General features: G+C 39.1%; 1 protein-coding gene across 2 annotated transcripts in view; it reads left to right on the top strand.

Moving 5' to 3' along the window:
* eipr1 (EARP complex and GARP complex interacting protein 1) overlaps positions 1-26,018 on the top strand; it is an 84,973-nt gene that overhangs the window by 9,440 nt on the left and 49,515 nt on the right. For both annotated transcript variants that reach the window (XM_038292700.1, XM_038292699.1), the window contains 2 exons: positions 4,535-4,667; positions 9,558-9,714. In XM_038292700.1, the coding sequence (XP_038148628.1) occupies positions 4,535-4,667; positions 9,558-9,714 (290 nt within the window). The remainder of the gene's footprint in view (positions 1-4,534; positions 4,668-9,557; positions 9,715-26,018) is intronic.

Raw genomic sequence — 26,018 nt, 5'->3', positions numbered from 1 at the left:
ATATTGACTAATTGGCTGGATTGGATATCGGTGATTTGATACCGGATATCGGGGAACCAATCCAGTGCACCCTACATTGAACTGTTATTTCTTTCTTTTTGCTGCTTATTTGTTAATAAATAACACAAAGTGCATTAATGCTGTTGTTAGTCTGTTACCTTTTTTTTAACAGCATTTTTGTCAATTCTAAAGCTGGCAAGATATATGGTTCCTTTATTAAATAATTAAATGGTATTGGTATCTGATATGGGCCAATATGCTCAGCCCAGGTGTCCATTGGGGACAACTAGACTGGTGTATCTCTATCCATTACTAAAGTAAAACTCCTTGTTTTTATAGTTTTTCCTTTCATTTACGTTCATGCTTCCTTTTTTGTTTTTTCTGGCCCCACAACATGCATCTATTATATTTCTCAGTATAGCTTTTTACCAGCTAAAACTAAGATCTTGTTGGATTGTTCTCAATGTTTCATGCAAAAAACAGTCAAAACTGCTTAAGCTGTAGGGTACGATAAGGGAGTTTTAAAAAGTGCTTCTGCTTGATGCTCTATTTTCTCTCATCCACAGTCTGTTGTTTTGCTAAAACCCACCAGTTGTGAATATGTATTTAAATATGTCTGATGTCAAAGGGCATTCAGAGCTTGAAAAGCTAACGGGGATCATTATTCATCCTTGAGGTCATCTTCTTTCAGATGACCCCTACAGCTGAATCGTGGGCCCAGTCTGTGCGGCTTGTTTTATTCATGAAGCTCATTTTCTTTTCCCCTCTGCATAAGTTTTCTAGCCAACACTGGTTAGCTCACTTAGGTGAGTTTGAACTCGCATGAAAAATGTTTTTTCAATTGGCATTTCAGCCCTGATAGCTTCTGCTGCATCCATAAGCCCGCTGGCCTCTCCACCTCCCATTAAGCGTAATGCAGGGTGGAAATGTCTCTCTTAACTCGCTGAGCACCTCTCAAATCCCTCGGAGACCAATAGTCGAAAATGACAGATCGGAGGGCGCCTCGGCATGGCATTTAAGGCTGCTAACGAGATAAAGCGGCCGAGCTTGGCACCTCTCACCCGCTCGCTACTCCTCTGTCCTGCTTACTGTCATCCGTGCAGCTAAAAAGCTTAAGCGGTGAAACCCGTGAAGTGGGAGGCACAAGCCGGCTTGGCTTCATCCCCCTCTGTAGCCCCCCTCCTTTACAAATCTCCCTTCTCTCCTTCTTGCTTTAATTCCTCCCACCACTGGCACATAATTAAAAAGTGCTGGGCTCAGTGCCCAAGTGGCTGAAGGCTATGAGTCACTCCCCAGGCTTGGGAGAATGAAGAATAAATCACTTGGGGGGAGGAGGACTGGAACTTCTTTCCTCCTACACCTAGGTTCATTTAGGGGGGACCCTATTACCAGGCCCTCCTATTACCCTGTCCCACCGGCCTGAATTTATTTGTGCTTATCCCCCACCACCATAAAATTATAACTTGCCGTAATAATTTCTTGCTTGATGCAGTCCAATCCAAGGTTAATAGCAGCCTAGCTGACTTTGAGGAGGCTGAAGGATGCCAGTGCTCCAGTGCTCTTTTACTCCCCATCCACCCTCCCCGTATTGTTTAGCCCGTAAAAGTAGAGCAGACACAGGGCTGTGGAAGTGCCTCCAACGAGTTATTGTCCACGGCCACCCTGTTAATGGTCCCCCAAAGTGCTGTAAGTGTCATTCTCATGGGGGAAACTGTCATTAAGTCTCTGATCAAACCCTTAAGACCCTCACTGTTTTAGTGCATTTTCAGCCCTGAACCACACGCCATCTTGATCCATCCCACAGAATAGATTTGCATCTAATGAAAACAGCTCAGTAAAGAGAAGTTCCCGTTAACTGCTTATGAATAAAGAATTTTTGTGGAGCTAAAACCCTCCGGTCAAGGAAACTCCCGGTCATCGTGGGACCTCAGTGTTTGTATGGCGTGTTCGATGACTATAGAAAAGTTGTCTTCCACAGCTGGTTTGTAACAAACTATTCTTACTTTACAGTCAAAGTGACTGAAGCTTGCCCAATAAGCAGACTAAAACTGACAAAAATCCTTTAAAGAACTCCCCTATTCCTCACAAAGCCATAAAAACAATTAAATAAGGATTAAGAGGGGACCCTGCATTAACATTTGAATCATAGATGAATCATATAATGAGGGGCCAGCATAATATTTGAGCAAATTATGACTAAAACATTAGTAGAATCATAAAAATCTCAAATTATTCAGAATCAGTGAAAAAATATTACCCATAATAATGAAGGAATTTCAAAGAAAATACCAGTATTAAATGAGGGACAGTTATTACCAGGGTCTGGTGATCTGATGGAGTAAACAGGCCTGTTCTGACACAATGCCAAATATGAAAGCAATGATCTTAAGAGAAAAAAGAAATACTTTTTTCATCCATCATTATCTGAAGGGTCAGACCACATCCCAAGATTTTTTTTTTTAAATCCACCATCCTACACAGTTGTAATTCATGAACAAATGATTCAAGATCCTTGCCAATCTGCCCAGAAGGGGGATTCTCTCCAAATTTATACCCATATAAGACTTTGCAATGTCTATAGTAATGCTAAAAAAATGAAACAAACAAGGAACAATCATTTCTCACTTTTAGAGAATTTAAGGGACTTTTAAAGACTTCGACAGGAACAAATGTGTGTAAGTATTAATGAACTGTAACACTATTGTCAAGAAAATTGGAGCGAAATTGCATCTGCAATGATGGGAGAGAGTTACTGTATATAAGGATTACTTCAAAGGTATTGCTGCTATAGGTTGTTCTACCATCTACTGAGTCATTGCCTTTTCTCATGACCGGATGACTTTATGGGAGTTCTTCTATGCTAAGTAACATTCGAGGGATCATAAAAGATGGAGCGAAGTGTCCTATCCAAATGGTTTGATCTCTTAAACCCTCTGAAGTGAAGCTGAGTTTCATATTGGTCACAGCTTTGGTGGAGAAGAGGATTTCTGTAATACTTTAGGATGCCACTACAAGCTCATCATCCAAATAGTCTTCCTGGTCTTCCTGTTCAAGGAGATATCTGAGGTCTGAAGCTCTTAATTAGGACTTTTACAAAAGGGGGTAAAACTCCTAATTAAATTTGTCAGTATTAATAATGAAAACATGTGTCTATGTTTATAATAGAAAATCTGAAATTCTAAGAAACAATCTGGTTTTATTTACTAAGTAATAAACTATAAGGGCCTTTGGGATCTCCTAAATTCTCCCCAAAGACTTACTCTTCATGATTTTCTATGATAAATAAATCCATAGGCTGCTCAGAAATGCATGCTGGCCACTTTAAATAAGGTTCACATATTCACTATAACTAGAAAATAGAAAAGCAGATCATATGAAATGCCCACCATGCCTTTAGATTTAACTCACTTTCATATAGTAATCGATCAATTTATAAGCTAAACGTGTTTAATGTCTGTTAGCGATGACAAAATGACTACAGAATTTTGTTTTTCTTTTTTATTTAAAATGTCATTTTCAGTGGGAAATCTAACTCCAAATGTATTTGGTTAAACTTTAATACTTAATTATTTGGTCTTCATTTGTTTTAGAGAAAAAAAATACAAAAAGGTGTTGATCTATGAAAATGATTTGGTCTTGTCATTGAGAAAAAGCTGAATATTTACTCGAAACACAATTATTTACCAGTTAAAAAAATGTGAATGGAAAGTTAAAAAGCGCAAAGTCACGCATCCACTGTCCAGAAAGCAACATGAACTCAATTCTGTTCTTTATCACATTTTGGATGTAATCTAAAGTATTTTTTTTATCCATTGTACAGTATGCAATGGTATTATGTTGATATTTATTCCATTTATAGCTATTAATCGTCATCCTTTGTTTTTTTAACCCATCATGAGGCTCATGTCTAGGAGTTTTTTTGGTCCAGGTTACAGCCTGGAGATCATAAAGTCAATGAGAAGTTCCAGAGTCATGTTTTTTGTAGTTGCCTGTCTGGGTTTAAAGTGTCTGGTCAGAACGTGGCCTCAATGTCGGAACCAATAAAAAGAAATAACCATAAAATGGTTTCTTAATGACGAAAATGACCAGATAAAAAGCTTGGTCACAAAGCAGATCAAAATTAGACCTAATCTTAGGGTTCCATTGAAGCTAAATTATCATGTGCTCATGAGGTTTGATGACAATACATGTCCTAATAACAGTGTTCTGTTAAAGGCCTCATACAGAGAAACTGTCTTGAATTATGTGCCTCATCTTTAGCCAACAACAACTAAAAAGCTTTTAGCAAATTTCTTTTTGTTGCACCTTCATTTTGTAACATTAGCTGCATGTGCATTATTGTCACAAATACAGTACAGCTTCTCAAAGTTATTAAAGGGTGGGGGGAAAAAAAGGAGAAACATGATTTGCATTGAGTAGGAGCATTTTTTAAAGGAATTATTGGTGTGAGTGGAGCTTTGAGCCAAAGGTAGTGAGAACTGAAGTCAATATTTTCTGCTCCCATCTCTCACCTCTATCTCTGCTTCTGTTTCAGATCCACATCATTGACTTTGATGATGAGAATAACATCATTAATAAGAACGTCCTCCTGCACCAAGCTGGAGAGATATGGCACATTGCTGCCAGTCCTGCAGATAAGGCTGTAATTACCACCTGCTATAACAAAAGTGAGTCCTACATTTTGCATCTTTTACTTTCGGCCATGTTGATTCTATTTGAGTGGTTTTATGTTTGTTTCTTATGATGTAAGGCTACGTTCACACCGCTGCCTAAAGTGACCCAAATCCGATTTTTTTGGCCCATATGCGACCTGGATCAGATCTTTTCCTGGCTGTCTGAACAACACAGATCAGATTTTTTTCCAATACGACCCAGGCCACTTGGCTATGTGGTAGGGTTGTCACGTTACTAAACTTTTCAACTCGATACCGATACTAAGGAAAATATTCGATGCTCGATACCATTTTCGATACCACAAGGATTAAAACAAAGAATCCAAAATTCTACAGAAATATTTTCATTAATAAATACAACAAATAAATACAATAAAGGTTGTATGCTGTGCACAATATTAAGCAAGCTTGATAAAAAACTAAATTAAGTGTTCCTTCCTTGGCTATGCTTTGCACACATAACAATGACACTAGCCAAACCGGTTAAGAAACAAAAATAATTCTCAGCAGCTGCACCTCTTACAAAAAAAAAGTCTGAAACTGAAAAGTGCACAGAATTATTCAATCACACAGTGTTCAGAAAGTGCATTTTCCTCTATTCTGCACTTTAGATAAATGACTGTTTAGGTGCCACTGATGGTGGCATTCTATCGATACTTTTGAAAATGAGTATTGTATCCGGATACAACGTTTCAGTATCGATACTTTTTTGAGTATCGATACTTTTGACAACCCTACTATATGGTCCTGAATCTGATACGAATCTGATCTTTTCAAATGCGACCTGTGTCTAAACTGCCAGGTCGCATTCGTCCGACCTGAACACCATTACTAACCGACATAGGTCACTATTCTGCTTCTAGCTACACAGAAGCGGCAAGAAAAACAAACACCATGGCAGACGATGCGGGGAGTAGTATTTTTATTTTTTTTTAACCGTCTTGAAAAGATTGAGGTTTTAAGGTTTGGAAAGATCACTAGATGCGCTCCAGCATTACATCCATAATCACAGAGCACACTGGCTTGTGACGTTATTGCGTCCTCTACTGTGAATGCGTTATACTTAAGGTTTTTGAATGCAGTTCACACAGGAGAACACAAACAAGTCGCATATATTTTGAAATGTGAACAGCAAAGGAATAAAATGAGGTTTCACAAAAAATCGGTATTGAGCATCAAGGCCTGCAGTGTGAATGTAGCCTTGGTTATATGTGATGCATGTTTGCTGTAGCCAAGCCAACTCTACAGAAAGCAGGGCCTATTCAAGATCCAATGGCTGAACTAATACAGTCATATGAAAATGTTTGGGCACCCCTATTAATCTTAATTATTTGTATTTCTAAATATTTGTGTACAGGTATTTCAGTTTGATATATCTACTAACTGATGGGCACTTAATATTTCAGTATTGAATTGAGGTTTATTGGACTAACAGAAAATATGCAGTATGCATTTAAAACAAAACTTGACAGGTGCAAACATTTGGGTGCCCTAATCATTTTATTAATTTGTATACCCTGAACTACTTTTCACTAAATTACTAAAACACAAAATTTGTTTGGTAAATTTATTAAGATTTGAACTTCATAGCCAGGTGCATCCAATAAGGTGGCCAGTTTCAAGTTGTTCTCCTGTTTGAATCTCCTCTAAAGATTCATCATGGGCGCCTCAGAACAACTTTCAAATGATCTGAAAACAAAGATTATTCAACATAGTCGTTCAGGGGAAGGATACAAAAAGTTGTTTCAGAGATTTAATCTGTGAGGAACATAGTAAGGAAATGGAAGACCACAGGGACAGTTCTTGTTATGCCCAGAAGTGGCAGGCCATGGAAAATGTCAGAGAGGCAGAGAAGAAGAATGGTGAGAATGGTCAAGGACAACCCACAGACCACCTCCAAAGACCAGCAGCATCATCTTGCTGCAGATTGTGTCAATGTGCATTGTTCAGCAATTCAGCACACTTTGCACCAGGAGAAGCTATATGGGAGAGTGATGAGACAGAAGCCTTTTCTGCAAGAAGGCCACAAACAGAATCGCTTGAGGTTTGCAAAAGCACATTTAGACAAACCAGCTTAATTTTGGAATACTTTCCTGTGGACTGATGAAACAAAGATTGAGTTTTCTGGTCATAAAGAAGGCGTTATGCATGGCATCAAAAACACAGCGTCTCAAGAAAAACACTTGCTCCCATTTTGTGGAGGTTTTATCATGCTCTGGGGCTGCGTTGCCAATGCTGTCATTGGTAATCTTGTTAAAGTTGAGGGTCGCATGGATTCCACTCAATATCACCAGATTCTTGAGAATAATGTTCAAGAATCGGTTACGAAGATGAAGTTACGCTGAGGATGGATATTTCAGCAAGACAATGATTCAAAACACCACTTCAAATCTACTCAGGCATTCATGCAAAGCAATGTGATGGCCAAACCCATGGCAACACCTTAGGTCTGGACTATACATGCACCTTTTTTTGTTTAATCCATACACATACTTTAGTTTGCAATAAAACTTTATTCTTAGTTAAAATACGTGTTCTATTTCTAAGCGTGAACATTTAGTTCACTGTATTTGTTTGCACTCATTCATATTTCTTTCAGTTTTTGTCACTAGTCTGTTTCCTACCTTCTATGGTGCCGAGGAGTTTGGCCAGACAAAAGACGGCAGCCAGGGCTCAGATCTGCTAAATGCAGGAGGGGAAATTAGAATGTTTCATCGAGCTGCTGCTCGAAGGAGGGGATTTGAAATTTCCTTTTCTCATTTTTGCATTTTCACTTAAGATTTGGTTTCCTGTTGGTGTGTTTTCATTTTTCTAAGATGCAGATTAGTTTATTTCCTAACCTGACTGTACTGCTGTGGTTTGTAATATTGTGTTAATGGTCTTATCAGCCAGTGTGTGTATATATCTATATATATATATATATATATATATATATATATATATATATATATATATATATATATATATATATATATATATACCCTCGTGTTATTTCTTTGTTAGGTCAGTTATGTTTGTTTATGCAGTCAGTTATTTTGGGCACAGTTTGCTTGAGTTAAACTTTCTCTTTTAAGAAACATATATTTTTGGTCAGTTTCTTTTTTTGGGTTAAAAATAAAAACTCAATTAAGTCCTGTGACTCCTCATGCTTCTTACCTCAGTCCCTCACAAGCAACAATTCCAATGTTGTGGAATGGCCATCCCAATCACCAGACCTGAATATCATTGAACATCTGTGGGATGATCTGAAGCAGGCTGTCCACGCTTGGCGACCATCAAACTTAACTAAACCGGAATTGTTTTGCAAAGAAGAATGGTCAAAAATCCCTTCATCCAGGATCCAGGAACTCATTAAAAGCTACAGGAAGTGAAAAAAGGATGTTGTTTTTGCAAAAGGAGGATCTACTAAATATGAATGTCTTTTTTTGCTGAGGTGCCCATAGTTTTGCACCTGTCAATTTTTTTTCTAATGCATACTGCACATTTTGTTAGTCCAACAAACCTCAATTCAAAACTGTAATATTACTGTGTTCATCAGTTCTTAGATATATCAAACTGAAATAGCTGTTGCAAACATTTAGAAATGAAAATAATTAAGATTAATAGGGGTGCCCAAACTTTTCATATGGCTGTATCTCTTGGTCATGTGAATCTGCCTGAAGTGTTTCCGTCTTATTAACAGATACTTCTTCTCAAAGCTGCATGTTTCCTATCTTGCCATATATTGGTGTTAAAAAAAAAAAAAAACTATATATATATATATATATATATATGTATATATATATATATATATAAATGTATATTTGTGAAAATCAAGAAGATTTTGTGGAATTGTTAAGTCTGTGTTTTTCTGTGGGTTCTTCATTTAAAATCTGACCAAATATCCGCTAATATTCCTTATGGTTTTAGTTTATAAGTGAATTTAAAAAATGAAAAACGTAACAAATCTTGATTTTTAACCATTTTCCAAACCATTAGTTTATTATAATACTAATTGACCACTTCTTTTAAAAGTTTTTTTCGTTCCCTCGTGTTTTATATGTTGTTTTTTTATCAATAATTACCTTTTAAACGCGATGATGACTATTATATCAGTTTTTAAAGAGCAGTGCTGATATTTATAGAGTTAGAAAATAAACATGTCAGTTTAAGCCCTTTCAAGTCTAAACACTGAGCGTAGGTGCATGCATCATCCTGAAGAAGACAGGCATGTCAAAGGGGGACATGGAGTAAAAGAGGCCGGGACACGGGGCGGGTACCTCTGGGAAGGAGAGTCGTCTTTCACTCTGTGTCAGCCCAGTTCTGCACGCTTCAGCTCACAGGGTGACAGGCGCTCTGGACAGCCAAACACGCGCTGCTGCACACACCACCCACTCACACAAAAATACTTAATCATGAGCGCAGATACACATGAGCGTCCCTGTACCATTTCCATGCAGCCTTTCAGTGGCCCATTACTCCAAAAGGAAGTCTAAAACCACTCAAGAGCATCAGCCACGTGTTCCTTTTTAATTTGACAAATAGGCTTAATGCCAGTGTTCTTAGCCGAGTAGCCGCCTACACACTGTCAATATCTACTGCAAAAAAAAAAAATGAAATTAGGCTGGTTTGCTCTCTGTCTTCGCTTACGATTGGTTTTTACACTCCAGCTTGAAACTTTTAGTCCAATTACTGCAGCAGGTCTACATTGCTTCCAATTAGCAACTCCAGCTCCAGCATGGACGTGCCAAAATGACTAATTTTAGATGTGTGATTAGCAGGGAAGCATATCGACAAAGTTAGCAGCTGTCTGTCTTCCTTCCTGACCCGTACAGGCAGGTGCGTTTTCATCGCATCAGATTTTATATCAGCTTTAGATCTATGTTTGTTTTTGTTTTCCTGCAGCCAGTGACAGCAGGGTGGTGTCCTGTGCCGCAGTATGGCGGATGCCCTCCGACTGGGACTCGGGAAGCCACGAGTCACCTGATGACTCTGCCCACAACGCTCAAACTCTGGAGCTGCTCTGTCATCTAGACAACAGTGCCCACGGAAATGCTGCCTGGTAGGGCTCACCTCGATACAGAAGCGGTTCTTTAAATCAAGTTCTTCTCATCATTTTAGGGAAAATTACACACATTCTTTATTAATTTTATTTGCTAGATTGGCTAATGTGGAAAAATATGTTTATTTTGTCTTTTAGTGATTAAACTGGTTAGTTTTAAGGGATGTCCTGATACGACTTTTTCATTTCCAGTATGATACCAATATTGCACCTTTGAGCACTGAACAATCAGCACAAATCATAAATTACTCAAACAGAAAATAGTCTAGAACAAAAGTTATTAGAACAACTGATGCGTGTATTATTAAACTTTGGTTTATATAAACTTTAGACCAAAGTTGATAGAAGCTGAGTGTTTCTGTCAGGATTTTAGATGAAGGCTTATACACTTATTTCCAATATCAGTAGTGAAAGGACATCCTCGTTGAACTTCAGACATGTGCTTCTAGTGCTAAACCAGAAAAGCACTTGGTTTAATCAATATAAGAAAAATAAAAACTGGAATGATGATCCAAAATGACCAGTAGAATGATGGAGGGACACATCCTAAATGTGATTTTTCTCATCAGATTGAATTAAGTTAAATGGAATATTTCTGGGTTATTGCAGCTCTTTCTCTGTCTGTGAAAAGTTGAACTTTTCTGTTGCAGAACAAGGTCTTATTATAGTTTATCTTCTATAATTAAAATATCCCAAAATAACCTTTCTGAATAAAAGTTTGTCTTTTCGAAGTAGTTTGGAATTGTAATTTCTGACCTATGCATTGAACTCCTACCAAAAGAAATATAAAGAAGTCTATTATATGTTTCTTTAATGGCAAATAAGGGGAGTGTTGGCCTAGTGGTTAGAGCCTTAATGCCACACTGCTCTCCGGGCGCCACACAATTGCAGCCCACTGCTCCCCAAGTGGATGGATTAAAAGCAGAGGTTAATTTCTCCATTTTGAGGTCAATAAAGTTCAATTTCTATCCTTTTCTTTTTTCTAGACTAAATCACTTCTCAACAATTAGAGAAGAAACATTGACTTTGTAAAATGTAAATCAGTTCTTTAAAACATCCTGGTCATAAAACAATGTTGGCCGCTGTCTAAAGCGGGGCTGGGCAACTCCAGTCCTTGAGGGCTGGTTTCCTGCAACATTTAGATTCATCCTTGGTCCAACACACCTGAATCAAATTAGTAAAATTACCTCCCGAGTATGCAATCAATTTCACCAGCGTCTAATTATCTATTTACTTGATTCAGGTGTGTTAAGTCAAGGACATATCTAAAAGTTCCAGGATAAAGGCCCTCCAGGACTGGAGTTGCCCACCCCTGGTCTAAGGGGATCATTCATTCCTCTAATTGTCTAGTTAGATACTCATCGTTATGATGAGTTTTTTTTTTTTGATTTAGACATTGGCCATACAATATACACCCAAGAGAGCTGTAAAATTATAAGCGTAATCACAGAACCCCAGGAAGCCATTGAACTGTTGTCATAGACTTGTAAAGGAGTGACGTGGAGTGTGTTCTAGCCCCCCCTAGTGAACAATAGATGATTAGCATGTTAAAAGTTTACACTTAATAAAACAAAAACAAAAAATCACGTGCCACGGTCAGACAGATTGAAACATCTTTGGCTGATGCTCATCATCTCTTTCTTTCAACTTTTAGGCTGATATGAATATTAGAAATATAGTTGCTAAATTTAGTGGTATCTTCCTCTACCTCTGAGTTTTTTGCTCACTCCTAGCTTCGCTGCTGATTCGGGGAAAAAAAGTAATCTAATTTCAATGCAATCTGAATCACTAGTTTACTACTGGAGAGAAAAGTTTAAGTAAACTGTTTCTTAATCAGTTTTTAAAGTGTTATAACAACACTGCATCTGTTTGCTCATTTAAGGCAAATACAAAACAATAGGAAAAAAAGTCACAAACTGTAGATTTTTGTTGATTCAGCCAAATGATGACAACATCATGTGGTTTTCTTTCTATGTTAATTTTCTGTTTACAAAAACAAGATGCTAGGGCAGTAATTTTGTAGCCTGACGTAGTCCGACTCAATTCTAGTCAGAATATGAGTCTGATACTGCTCCATAGAGCTGTGATTATGGGGCGTGTTTCGAACGAACCAGGAAAAAAGATGCCTCTGCACTCAATTGGATAGACCTACAACCAATAAGAGCAACGGAGTGCGTGACGTATGTTAAGCGAGGCATAGTTGTTGTCCACAAAAATCAAAGCGTGCAATTGCACGCCTATAATAAGAAGATGAGCCTTGATCGCGTTTCTCTGTTCCTCTTTTAAAATTAATTTGCTGTCGATATCTTCTAGAACAGACCTAATAGCAGAATCTACTCACCTCAACTCTCCAGCGGCAGCCATTATTGTTGTCACCCAAGCGCACATTGGTCACGTGGTTGATTACGTGACTGTTGGTCATCTGTCCATCATGGTATAAAGCCCGCCCTGACAATTTGATTGGATCGCCTGGCAGTGGGCGATAATACTCGCGCTACTATTGAGCAATGCCAGACCGAACTTCCCCGACCTCAAACTTTGTGGGCGGGACTAAGTTCGGAATGGCACCCAGGCTAGTAATTTTGGGGTGATTAGGGGTCTCCTCATTTAATCTCAGAAGGAAGCTCCTCTTCAGTCACTCATAATTTAAAAAAAAAATAAAAAAAATATATATATATATATATATATATATATATATATATATTATACAGAAGTCCTTCTTTCAGCACTGAAATGTAGTTTACAATTTCTGCTCCAGTTCTGACCTGTATTGTAACCCAAAAACCACCATGCATGTATCAGCATGTTCCTACCACTAACTGTACCACACGTATGGCCTATTTTATGCTTGGTTTGTGGTTATAAAAGCCTAATATTTCTCCCAGAAATCAGTCTGTTATACTTTTGAGGGTAACATTACTATCAAAGTGATATTTCAGTGATCCTATTTAATGCAATTTAATCCACAGTTTGTGTCCTGATTTTTTCCTTGAAGATAATTTTAAGGTAATGCTACATCTTGTGGCTAGAAGGAAAGTTAAAATACTGATCTCTCCTTCATTTGGCTCAGACACTAAGAAAAAAAAAAGAACTCTGTTTATTATTGTTTGAAAAAGATTTATTAAAGATGCAGAACAGATGCTTTGAGAGAACAGAACAAAAATTATACAGACAAAAGACAGAAGTGATTAACCACAGTAAAGGAAGAGCTTACTTTATCTTAGCTTTTATACTATATGATCAATCAAAAATATGAAGTCCCCTAAGGATGGGCAATACATCATTATCTATATATGTTACCTTAGACAACTGATCTACACTCACTGGCCACTTTATTAGGTATCATGCTAGTAACGGGTTGGACCCCCTTTTGCCTTCAGAACTGCCTCAATTCTTCGTGGCATAGATTCAACAAGGTGCTAGAAGCATTCCTCAGGGAGTTTGGTCCATATTGACATGATGGCATCACACAGTTGCCGCAGATTTGTCAGCTGCACATCCATGATGCGAATCTCCCGTTCCACCACATCCCAAAGATGCTCTATTGGATTGACATCTGGTGACTGTGGAGGCCATTTGAGTACAGTGAACTCATTGTCATGTTCAAGAAACCAGTCTGAGATGATTCCAGCTTTATGACATGGCGCATTATCCTGCTGAAAGTAGCCATCAGAAGTTGGGTACATTGTGGTCATAAAGGGATGGACATGGTCAGCAACAATACTCTGGTAGGCTGTGGCGTTGCAACGATGCTCAATTGGTACCAAGGGGCCCAAAGAGTGCCAAGAAAATATTCCCCACACCATGACACCACCACCACCAGCCTGAACCGTTGATACAAGGCAGGATGGATCCATGCTTTCATGTTGTAGACGCCAAATTCTGACCCTACCATCCGAATGTCGCAGCAGAAATCGAGACTCATCAGACCAGGCAACGTTTTTCCAATCTTCTATTGTCCAATTTCGATGAGCTTGTGCAAATTGTAGCCTCAGTTTCCTGTTCTTAGCTGAAAGGAGTGGCACCCGGTGTGGTCTTCTGCTGCTGTAGCCCATCTGCCTCAAAGTTCGACGTACTGTGAGTTCAGAGATGCTCTTCTGCCCACCTTGGTTGTAACGGGTGGTTATTTGACTCACTGTTGCCCTTCTATCAGCTCTAACCATTCTCCTCTGACCTCTGGCGTCAACAAGGCATTTCCGCCCACAGAACTGCCGCTCACTGGATGTTTTTTCTTTTTCGGACCATTCTCTGTAAACCCTAGAGATGGTTGTGCGTGAAAATCCCAGTAGATCAGCAGTTTCTGAAATACTCAGACCAGCCCTTCTGGCACCAACAATCATGCCACGTTCAAAGTCACTCAAATCACCTTTCTTCCCCATACTGATGCTCGGTTTGAACTGCAGGAGATTGTCTTGACCATGTCTACATGCCTAAATGCACTGAGTTGCTGCCATGTGATTGGCTGCTTAGAAATTAAGTGTTAATGAGCAGTTGGACAGGTGTACCTAATAAAGTGGCCGGTGAGTGTATATATAAAATACTTCCAATAAATATATTTGAACAATTCTACTGAACTAAGATCCAGAACAACACGGCCTCTCAACCTCACTGCCAAATAAAACAGTCGATAGTATGGCTGGTCCATTTTTAAAGGTCAAATGTTATGTTTTAATAGGATTAGGGTTAGAATTAAAATTCAGTCCTGATTTCAAATACATAAAAAAAGAAAAAAAAAAACAACTAATCAGTCTAGGCTGATATGAAATCGGATTTATTTTCCAGCCGTATCGATCAGCCCTACTGTCACCTTGTTGGTCTGGATTATAACTACCTTGATTCCGTCTTCAACTAATAATTTCTAATCTCTTATTTGAAGCACTGCTGGTCTTATAGCTAAAATGCTAACTCTACCCTTCTGCTGTATTGCTAATAAGGTTCAATACATTCATTCATAGTGATGATTTAACCCTTTAAAGCCTGAACCAGGAAATAATTGACAGAAGATTCTAATTTTCCAAAATTAGAATTGTCATTGAACTTTGTTACAAATCAAATAACTATATACATTTTGTAAAAACATTATATTGCATCATTTATTTGCATCAATTTTGATATATTACGCATTTCTATATCATCTTTTATATGTTTTCTGTTCACTATATGTGTCTGATTATGTAAGTCAGGGTTTCAAGAACCAAAATATCCCACTGATGATGCAGAGGTTTCAAAATATCCTGTATCAAATATGATACACGGCTTTAAAGGCATACTATGCAACATTTTTCATTTAATTAATGTGTTCCATAACGTTTTGGATGATTAAATGAGTCATTTCAGGTCGAACAAAGGTTTTCTCGGCCGCCCTGGTGGTCTGTAGGGGAAATACCGTACTTGCAATTGCAGGAGCCCTCGGCCCGCACCCACAGGCTCAGAAGTCTCGTGCATTGCGAGAGTCGGTCTTGCTTTACGGCGAGAACTGCTACACGCTCCCAGTGAAAGGCATGCTCGTTGCTAGCGCCGTGGCGATAATTGTGCAGTTATCATGGCGGAACCAGCGAGAAAACAGCGAAAGCCCATGTCGGAGCAGGCAAGAAAGAGGAAAAGGGCTCTCTACCGCAGTAGACATGGTGATTCGTTGCGTTCGCCTGTCTGCTAAGCTCAAAACAACACCGCCTGGCTTGACGGAGAAACCAGGAAAACAGCTGAGCATATTTACGACAGTGCACTTTTACTTTCGCCCTCTGGGGGGAGCCTCGCTGGAAAATCAACACCGGTTGCATAGTATACCTTTAAAGGGTTAAACAGTTACAGCTTTTTTATCAACGAAATGTAACAATAGGCAATGATCGGAACATGCTGTTTTGGTGATGCAGTAACACACAATAGCAGCCATTCAAAATGGCCCTTCCTAGTCAAACGCCAGCCAAATGGCGGCCCACCTTCCTGCAACTCCCAGCAAAATCCCCTGCAACTTCCAGCCATTGAAATGACCCCTTCTTTCTCCTGGGCGTGTACATTTTTTACTCTAACTCCATCCTTTCTTTGAATTACACGGTCTGACCAGGAGACGGGGCTTCTCTGTAGATCTTAATGTCCACAAACCATGACAGAAAGAATATTTTAGTACAAAGATTGATGTTTTTAAAAGTATTTGTAGCGGACCAGCCAAGGGCCCATCAAGGAAAGTGGGGAGATTTTGAATGGCTACTCAGTCATGTGCTTTCCTGGTCCTAAGGGTGGCACTAGTAGGATTTTTAGGTTTGAAGGGATGTCCAGTTTTGAGTTTTTATGTTTTACTGGTTCTTAAATGTGATATTTGTCCTTTAAGTTTAGCAGAATGTAGAAGTAATATTGAAAGCCCTTTAGTTCTTCAGAAAGTGAACCAGTCATGTACTCATTTATACTCTAAAGCTCTCTCTCTCCTCTTCATCTCAGCTGCTTTGTGTGTGTTATTATTTTTCTGTGGATCTGACTATTGACTGGCCTACATCTTGGATTTTAGTCATGGCTCCATCCTTTTGTCTTACAGTCAGAGCTTCTTGCCATAACTCACTGCCTATGAGAATGAAAATCGATGGTCATTCCGCTGTTCACGCCGCCGTTCATCGTCTGCCTCATGATTGCTATCATTTTTAGACGCGCCAATCAGTTAGCGTACTGTAGCAGGTGTCTGCAAGGTAGAGATAAAGATTGGGGAGGGAGGAAAAGCAGAGAGAAAATTGCAGAGATGTTAAATCTTTTGCTTTATGCTTGAGTTTTGTTGGAATTTTTTCTTGGCCATGCATTTAAAGGTCTATTTCAGAGTAAAGAACTTTTTGTTTTGGTTTGAATTAATATTTTTAGCATCTTGTTTAGGGGCAAAGAATCTGAATATTTGTGCTAATATGTGAAAGGGTGAGTCAGACAATGCTATTGGGGTAAAAGTGACAGTTGTGTGTGCCACCATTTCAGCACAGTGGCAGCTGTAACCCCATACAAGGGCATCCCACTGTGTTCATGCACTCTATATGTGTGTGCTGCTGTTTTGTTGGGCTGTGAATTGGATGCTATGAAGCCTGCATCCTATGCTGTGCACTATTGGCTTCCCTAGATGGATTGCTTTGGTGTATCGTCTACCTCCTCCGTTTCTATAAAACACACACATACTCATCCTCTCTTGTTCTGATAATCCTGGCAACTTGCACCAATCTCTGCACTTTTTTGCCATGTGTTTGTAGACAAAGAGTTGGTATTTTAGGGGTTATTTTTATTTGATTCTTCGCATGCATGTTTGTGCACCTGCTCCATGTGTGTTTGCACCCACTGCAGCGTGTCTGCTTGTTTAGCTCACATGTGCCGTCTCTCCTCTCCCGCTAACAATAACCCTTTCTCCTTCCTCAAAAGTCCCCTCATTGTTTGGGTGGGCAAACATTTGAGCCTCAACTCCGCTGTGTAGCGTGTGCTGAATAAAAATGCTGCCAAAATTTGCACCCCGAAATGAAAAAATCATGGCTTTTTTTGTGTGTGTGTGCGTATTTATGTGCTCTCCTTGGTGGTTTTTGCCCTATTATTCCTCCTCGTACACTTAGTTTCGATTGGGAGCTTTGCCAGTTGACCGAACTGATTCCTGTGGAGCCATTTGAGCCAATCAGCGCGCTGAGATGGAATGGTACGGTGCAAAGAGATTTTTCTAAAAATGGATATGGAATGATTGTGTGTATTTGATTATAGGAAAATGTATTGCTATATTTGAGTAAAGGGCTTTTCTCTGGAAATCCTGCTTTTACTAGTATATGGCTTATTTTATTGTTTATTTAGTTTTTTTTCTTTTTGCCAAAAAAATCTAATTTCTGTTTCATGTCTGCATGTTGCCATGCATTAGACGTTATCAGAGATAGTAGGATGCCCTCTTGTTTTAACTAAATCTGGTTGTAATTTATTGAGTATTTTTTTCAAAGCAAATGCATCTTTTCTGTTTTCTCACTGACTATTCTAAACTTAAATTGAAATTTGTAAATTATTGAATTGAATTCAGTTTTGTTTATCTATACAGCGCAAATTCACAACATATTTACAGTTAAAATACTGTCAGATCGGTTGGGAAAACCAATTGATTGCATCCAATCACTTAATTGCAAGACATGCTCCTCCTGGATGAAGGCTGATTTATGCTCAGAAACCAGGCCGTCTGCGTGTGTGTCGCAGTGAAATCAAATGTGCCACCTCCTCTTCCACACTCTGGTGCACCTCTCCAAAATTGTAGGTGACCACAGACAGGAGGCCTCTGATTGGTCAAATCTACATCTGCTCTCCACTATTTGTATTTCCTGTTTGGTACCTTAGCAGCTTTTTTGTTTGTATGACCGCCATTGTTGAAAACAAATTATGAAGTTGGACCAGCTAGAAGAGCGAGGTGCGCAAGAACGCTGGGACCCTTTTTCCACCTGGATCCCTGTTCTTTTTTGCCCTTATGTCCCTCCGTTGTCGCACAAATTTGCCCCTACTTCCTCAGTGCCTCGCCTCTTATCCAGACCCACAGCTAGTTCGTGATTGTCCCTTTTGCGTTGTGGCGTGGAATAACATAACGCAGACAACGCTTCAACATTGGGCATAAATCAAAAATATCTGCGACAAGCTCACTGCAACACATTGCTGTGGGAGTATAACCAGCCCTTTAGTCTTGCATTTTGTCAGTAACTCTTCAGCAATCCCTCACACCGAGCATGTAGCTATGGTGGAGAGGAAAACTCCCTTTTAACAGGAAGAAACCTTCGTCAGAAACAGGCACAGTGTGAGCGGCCATCTGCTGAGGCTGACTGGGGTTCAAGGAGACAGAAGAAGAGATAAAGAATGATGCAGAGATATATACAACCAGGCAGATGTGCTCCGAGTTAATTCTCTTGTCCGAGAATGAAAGAGAGCACATATAGTTAGGACGACACTCAAAACAGGCCAAGCTCTAACATCTTTAAACAGCTGATATTTCCATGCAGGATGGAGTCACAGCCAAACAGGAGTAGACCAGATGAAGCTATAATGATGAGAAAAAGCAGAGAGAACATAAAGTTATGAGTAGAACTTGACAAATACTCCTGAATGGGAGATAGAATGAAGCACATTGAGGAAAAGTGGTCCCTATGTGATCCAGCAGCCCAAACATATAGCAGCACAAATGCAGAGAAAACAATCTTCTGATTTTCTGTTAAAAATAAAAACTTTCCTTTTTTTTTTTTGTAAAATGCACCCAAGCAAAGATTTTCTGGATATATGTCCCAAAAATGTATTGGATTATGCTTGCAAGTTGTTGTCAAACATTGACAAAGACATCTCAAGTATTATCTATTGACCTCTCTTGCTGTAGAGTCATCGGCTGAGTGGAAATCAGAAGGAAAATGTGGACTTTTGTCATTATATTACTAAAATCATTGGATGTTCTTCAGATGGAAGAGGAAAAGGTATTATTGGTTGTATCATGTTTGATTAATGCAGAACAAATCAAAATTTTAGAGCAGTTTATGGTGCTTTTAAGACCATATGTTGCATATGAAAGAATAATTGCTGTTTTTCCTTTTATTTATTAAGGCTTACCATCTTCACTCAGATATGTTAGAAGTTATGATTTATTTAATACTTATGCCTCTGAAACATCTACTTGTTGTACAAATGTTATGCTTTCCTCTAGAACAGGGGTAGGCAACGTCGGTCTTCAAGTGGCACTGTCCTGCAGCTTTTGCATGCATCACTTCCTTGAAACACTTAATACAAATGCATGGTTAAAAGGCATGAAAGAGGATTTTGTCAGGCCTCTGGAAAACTTACTGACATGCCAAGGAAGTAATTTGGCCTTTGGTTTCAGGTGTGTTTGAGCAGGGATGTATGCAAAAGCTGCAGGTTAGTGGCATTCAAAGACTGATGTTGCTAACCCCTGTTCTAGAACTTGCTGAATCAAATCCAATAATTTCCTTCACTCTACTGGAGAAACTCAGTGCTAGAGATGAACAATGCACCTTTCATCAAAGTCCAAGCCGCTGTGTGCAGCTTCTATGAAGCACCGTTTTCATAGAGCATTGAGAGGCGTGCAATTGTCTACCTCCTAAATATTCCTCTGTAGCTTTCTGTGGTATTTGGAACAACAGCAGCTTAGTCAAAATGATGGAGCAGGGATAGTCGACGCTAACCGCACAGTATGCAGAAGTCACCACCTTTCAGCACAACCTTCAAATCGGCTATAGTATGGTGCACTGCATCACCAATTGAAATGTAAAGCATCAAATGCAGTGGGTAGGGCAGTGCTAATTGACTTTAGAGCAGTTGAATCCCACTTTCTGCTGTGACAAATTGGGCTTATAAATCAGGTCAATGCGTTTTTTGTTTTTTTTTTGCACCATGTTTTCTTCTCACAATGTTTACATTTGATCACTGCTGCACTTTAAGAAATGGAAATGTCATTAGAGCTGTACAGAAAGTAAATTCTCTTGGCATACACTCTGTGTATACAGAATGACAACACAGTTTAAGTCTAAGGTAATCTAAAAGATAAGACTGGGTTTGATAGTTGCCATTAGGGTGCTACTTGTCTGATTGTACGCTGAATATTACAACAAATTTCCGTGGTCCCGACTTTTTTGAGAGGGCTTGGAGAAGGCACCTTTCTCTTCCAACATGACTGTGCACTAGTGCATAAAGCAAGGTCCATAAAAACATGCATGAGAGAGTTTAGTGTAGATCAGTTGGACTGGCCTGCACAGAGCTCTGACCTCAACATAATGGACCAACTTTGGGATGAATTAGACGTCAGTTAATCACTTTGCAAATGTGCTTGTGGATAAATGGTCAAAAATTCCCTTAAAACCTTGCTCTTCCAGAAGAGTTAACGCTTTATTGTTGTAATATAACCTTAATAAATCATTGTTGAGCTATAGGCTCAGAATTCAATTTTCATATGCATAAACAGATTAAAAAGACATAAAGAAGATAAATAAGCATGCTTAACCCCTTAAGCTCGGCGGGCCCGGTACAGGATCCAATTGACACCTGCTCATGTTTATCTATTTATAGAAATGGTCAAAACACAGTCACATGGTGTTTCATCCACACGCCTTTCAAATGGAGCATTTCTAAAACATGCTTCAAAATAATTTTTTCAGAAATATATTTTGTTTTATAGCTATGTAAACAAATAAAATGAGATGTATAATTCCACCTGACATGTGTGACTCTGCAGGAGTAATGCCACAGCAGGTATTCATTTTTAGCCCCACCCCCTAATGGCCGGCATCCTTCAAAACTAGACTCAGACCTTTCCGAGGAGGGGTCGGAGGTAATTGTGCAACTATTTCAGGTGATGTAAGGCAAGGCAAGGCAAGGCAAATTTATTTGTATAGCACAATTCAGTACAAAGACAATACAAAGTGTTTTACATGATTAAAATATAGGAAAATAAAACAGAATCAAAGCAAGTAGGAAAAAAATAAATAAATAAAAAATGCAGAAACAAAAAAAGAGCATTAAAAACAGTTGGACTAAAGAAAATAAATAGTTGAACTAATGACGTTTTAGTTGAACTCTTTAACTAGAACAGTCTAAGGCAATCCTAAACAAATGTGTTTTTAACCGTATGTAACCGGCAAGCTTGCTCTGTTATCTTATTTTCTATTAAATTTGTTGACATTAGCGTTACATTTCAATGAAACAACGGCTAAATCTTAGGAGCAAAGGCTTTGCCTTATGCAGAAGGTTTCCAATAATTTAAATCAGTGTGCTAAAATTTCCTCCTAGCACCCTGTCCACTAAAACCTTTGTGAAACAAACATGCTTCAACTTATTCAGTCCAAATTTGCTTGACTTATAGTCAAGTTTCAAACGGGGTTTCATGGTGTTTTGCAGTGTTTATTTTGGAAAGAAATTTAGCGAGGCTAATTATTTTTCTTTTTTTTTCTTTGTTTAATCACCTATAAACCAGGCATGGTGACATTTAAAATAGTGGTTCCACCTGAAAAATATCCCTCAATGCCTTTCTGTCACACAAATACAAACAATTGTCTTTCCAGTTTATAGTTTGGGAGCTGTACTTGCTTTGATTCACATATCTAATTTCAGGCAAAATTTGCTCCTAAGACCCTCAGGGCTCAAGGGGTTAAAGAGGACTAGAAGACACAGGGTATTAAATACCTCATGTTCTTCACCTTTTTCAACCCTTTTAAGACAAATTAGAAGTGCTTATAGAAGATATAAACATCCTTGGAAGAAAACATAGGCGCTCAACCCGACGGTTTAGAATGAGTCTCGTGTGATTTAAGGCATAGGAGCGAATTTTTTTTACAGTAACGTGTATTTCAGAGCTAACATTCCTTTTAGTTAAAATACTGATTACAAAAATAAAAAGGCAGAATAGACTTTAAGAAAGTTTCGACTGTGCAATGTACTATGCTCCTATTCCATTTGGTTGGACCAGAACAGATGAAAGATGCCGTTTTTGAGCAGCATGCTTTGTAGCGTACAGCCCACTATGATGAACATCTTTGTATTCACACGAGCTCTAGAGGCTTCAGAGCTCAGAGCCTCTCGTCTCTACTAATGTTTAGCTCAGTGGAGCCATTGGTTCTGCATAGAAAATAGATCCTCAGCTAGAGCAGCCGTGGATGCCTGCAGCTGACTGAAATGTCCCCTAAGTAAAGTGAAGTAAAATCAGCTTTAATAAGAGCTTTAAGTATTACGGGAAAGAGATGTGCCAAAAAATATGTACCAGCATTTAAGAAGTATGAAGTTATTGCAATAATTTTGTCTTTTCCACAATAAAAAAACTGCTGTTTTAGTTTTCCTGGATGTACTTTTAGACAGTGATTAAATGAAAACAATGAGCTTATTGTTTTGTTTAGATTCTCTGGGTTGGACCTTCAGATGAGATAGAAAATCTTGCACCTGATAAACCTTCAGAGTTTACTGCAGTGATGGAATCTCATCTATCAGAAGCTTGATTTACAATATTTCTTAAAATAAACTATTAAAATGAATGCCATGAATTTAACATTTCTCATGAACTGCATCTCCACCGTTTTAAAGGTTTGTTGTTCTTTTGCTTTCCCTGTTAATCCTAAACAGACGGAGGAAGAGCCACACCCAATGTTTGTCTTCTACAAAACACAGTGGGATTAAACTCAAGCGCATGCAAAGCGCAGCATAAAGGGGAACAATCTGAAAGGCAAGAGATGTACAGAAAGACGAGAGAGACGGAGAGAAAACTGCAACCCTTTCCTCGACTTAGATGTATGGGGCCGTTAAAGCCCCACTGCTCTTCCTGACAGTATTTACATACAGCTCCAGATGCTAGCTTGTTACAAAACTCAAGGTCAAATGCACGGATCTTATGGCGTTTAATCTGAAAGAAAGCCGATATTAGATGCTCTCTGGAACTGTTACTGACTCTCTGCTGTGGTGCATAAGATAATTGATACTTTGGGGTAAAAATATGATGTGCAAATCCCAAAGTGGCGTGTAGGTTTTAATTGGTCCGACTGTGTCTTGATGAATGTGTGTTTTTGTATCAGTGTGGGGAAAAGAGAGCGATCTGTTGTCTTATTTTTAAGGTTTTTATGTTAGGGGAGCCAGCAGGTGTTTGCGTATCGACCCGTATATTCCTCAGTTGTTTGGCATATGTTGTTCATCTTATGAGATTAGGCTGTAGGTGTTAGGTTTGTTCTATTTATGGTTCAATGTTCGCCTTCAGCGTGGTTCTCCAGATGCAATGGGAGGAAAGCTTAGGCCCTTACATTTCTTATTTTACACCAGAAACTTAAAAAAAAACTGTCTTATTTCAATCTTTGTGTTGTTAAGGTTGTTTGAGCTGTTAATGGTTTTAAAAAAAACAAAGCAACACTACTGTTTGGATCTTCTTTTAGTGTTGATTCCCTGTAAAAGGGTTCAGACTCTAACTTTATCATTTATTATTATATTGCAGCCAGATCCTTCCTTGTGTTTTCTTTGAAGATGTTGAAGGAAAATACATTTTAAAAATGATTTCTAAACATAATACGTATAAGGTGTCTCTCTGGACTGCAAGTCACCCTGAAATTATTTTCTTACTCTATGAATCCAGATGTTTATTAATGCCCCGAAAGGTTTGTTAGAGAACCTTAGTGAACAAAAGGTTTTTAAGTTTATTTTAACAGTTCCTGTCTGTATTCACCAAAAAATAAAAACGTTTATAGAAACACTTTGTCAGATATATCATGATATATTTGCATGGGATTGCTTCCGGTTGATCATAAATCTGTATGTCCGGAAAAGAAGCTTGAAGCAGAGAAAAAGATAGAGAATGGAAAAATGTAAATTTCAGCAAAAGTGGATGTGTATATGTATGTATATGCATGCATATTAGGGATGGAACGGTTTATGAAAACCGTCCGAACCGTTCGGTTCAACTGTCTCGATTCGATTCACGTGTGTTGCGTTCGGTTCATGCGCTGCTCCTTTTTCTCATAGGCGAAGCGTTTACACTCCAGAGCAGAAGGTGGCGGTACTGCGACCAAAGCCAACCACCAGTAGTAAACAAGAAGAAGAAGCGAAGCAGCTTATCCAGGTGTAGCAGAAAGAAAGAAAGTTGTGGATAACAGTGCAACAATGTGCAAGCATTGTGCAACACGTTTTGTTTATGCTAACAGCAACACGACCAACATGTCAGGCTAACAATCAACATATACGAACCGAAAACCGTGACCACGAAACCGTGAACCGAACCGTGGATTTTGTGAACCGTTCCACCCCTAATGCATATATATATATATATATATAAATGTATTTATTTCTATATATATATACACTATATTGCCAAAAGTATTTGCTCACCTGCCTTGACTCACATATGAGCTTAAGTGACATCCCGTTCCTAATCCATAGGGTTCAATATGACGTCGGTCCACCCTTTGCAGCTAGAACAGCTTCAACTCTTCTGGGAAGGCTGTCCACAAGGTTTAGGAGTGTGTTTATGGGAATTTTTGACCATTCTTCCAGAAGCGCATTTGTGAGGTCGCACACTGATGTTGGACGAGAAGGCCTGGCTCTCAGTCTCCGCTCTAATTCATCCCAAAGGTGTTCTATCGGGTTGAGGTCAGGACTCTGTGCAGGCCAGTCAAGTTCATCCACACCAGACTCTGTCATCCATGTCTTTATGGACCTTGCTTTGTGCACTGGTGCACAGTGATGTTGGAAGAGGAAGGGGCCAGCTCCAAACTGTTCCCACAAAGTTGGGAGCATGGAATTGTCCAAAATGTCTTGGTATGCTGAAGCATTCAGAGTTCCTTTCACTGGAACTAAGGGGCCAAGCCCAGCTCCTGAAAAACAACCCCACACCATAATCCCCCCTCCACCAAACTTTACACTTGGCACAATGCAGTCAGACAAGTACCGTTCTCCTGGCAACCGCCAAACCCAGACCCGTCCATCAGATTGCCAGATGGAGAAGCGCGATTCGTCACTCCAGAGAACGCGTCTCCACTGCTCTAGAGTCCAGTGGCGGCGTGCTTTACACCACCGCATCCGACGCTTTGCATTGCACTTGGTGATGTATGGCTTGGATGCAGCTGCTCGACCATGGAAACCCATTCCATGAAGCTCTCTGCGCACTGTTCTTGAGCTAATCTGAAGGCCACATGAAGTTTGGAGGTCTGTAGTGATTGACTCTGCAGAAAGTTGGCGACCTCTTCGCACTATGCGCGTCAGCATCCGCTGACCCCGCTCCGTCAGTTTACGTGGCCTACCACTTCGTGGCTGAGTTGCTGTCGTTCCCAAACACTTCCATTTTCTTATAATACAGCTGACAGTTGACTGTGGAATATTTAGGACGAGGAAATTTCACGACTGGATTTGTTGCACAGGTGGCATCCTATCACAGTTCCACGCTGGAATTCACTGAGCTCCTGAGAGCGACCCATTCTTTCACAAATGTTTGTAAAAACAGTCTGCATGCCTAGGTGCTTGAATTTATACACCTGTGGCCATGGAAGTGATTGGAACACCTGATTCCAATAATTTGGATGGGTGAGCAAATACTTTTGGCAATATAGTGTATATATATATATATATATATATATATATATATATATATATATATATATATATATATATATTAGTGCTGTCAATCGATTAAATTTTTTAATCGCGATTAATCGCATCAATGCCTGAGTTAACTCGCGATTAATCGCATTTTAATCGCACATTTTTTTCCTGATTGAAAATCATTTAAATACTCTCGATGACATACAAAAAAATACATACAGGCTAGGTTTGTGCCAATGTTCTTTTTTTAAAATGAAAACAGGTCACAGATA

Source organism: Cyprinodon tularosa, unplaced genomic scaffold (assembly GCF_016077235.1).
Source record: "Cyprinodon tularosa strain WSP-4 unplaced genomic scaffold, ASM1607723v1 ctg316, whole genome shotgun sequence".
Classification (NCBI taxonomy): Eukaryota; Metazoa; Chordata; class Actinopteri; order Cyprinodontiformes; family Cyprinodontidae; genus Cyprinodon; species Cyprinodon tularosa.
Note: the sequence above shows the minus strand (reverse complement) of the source record. Positions and strands in the feature narration are given on the sequence as shown.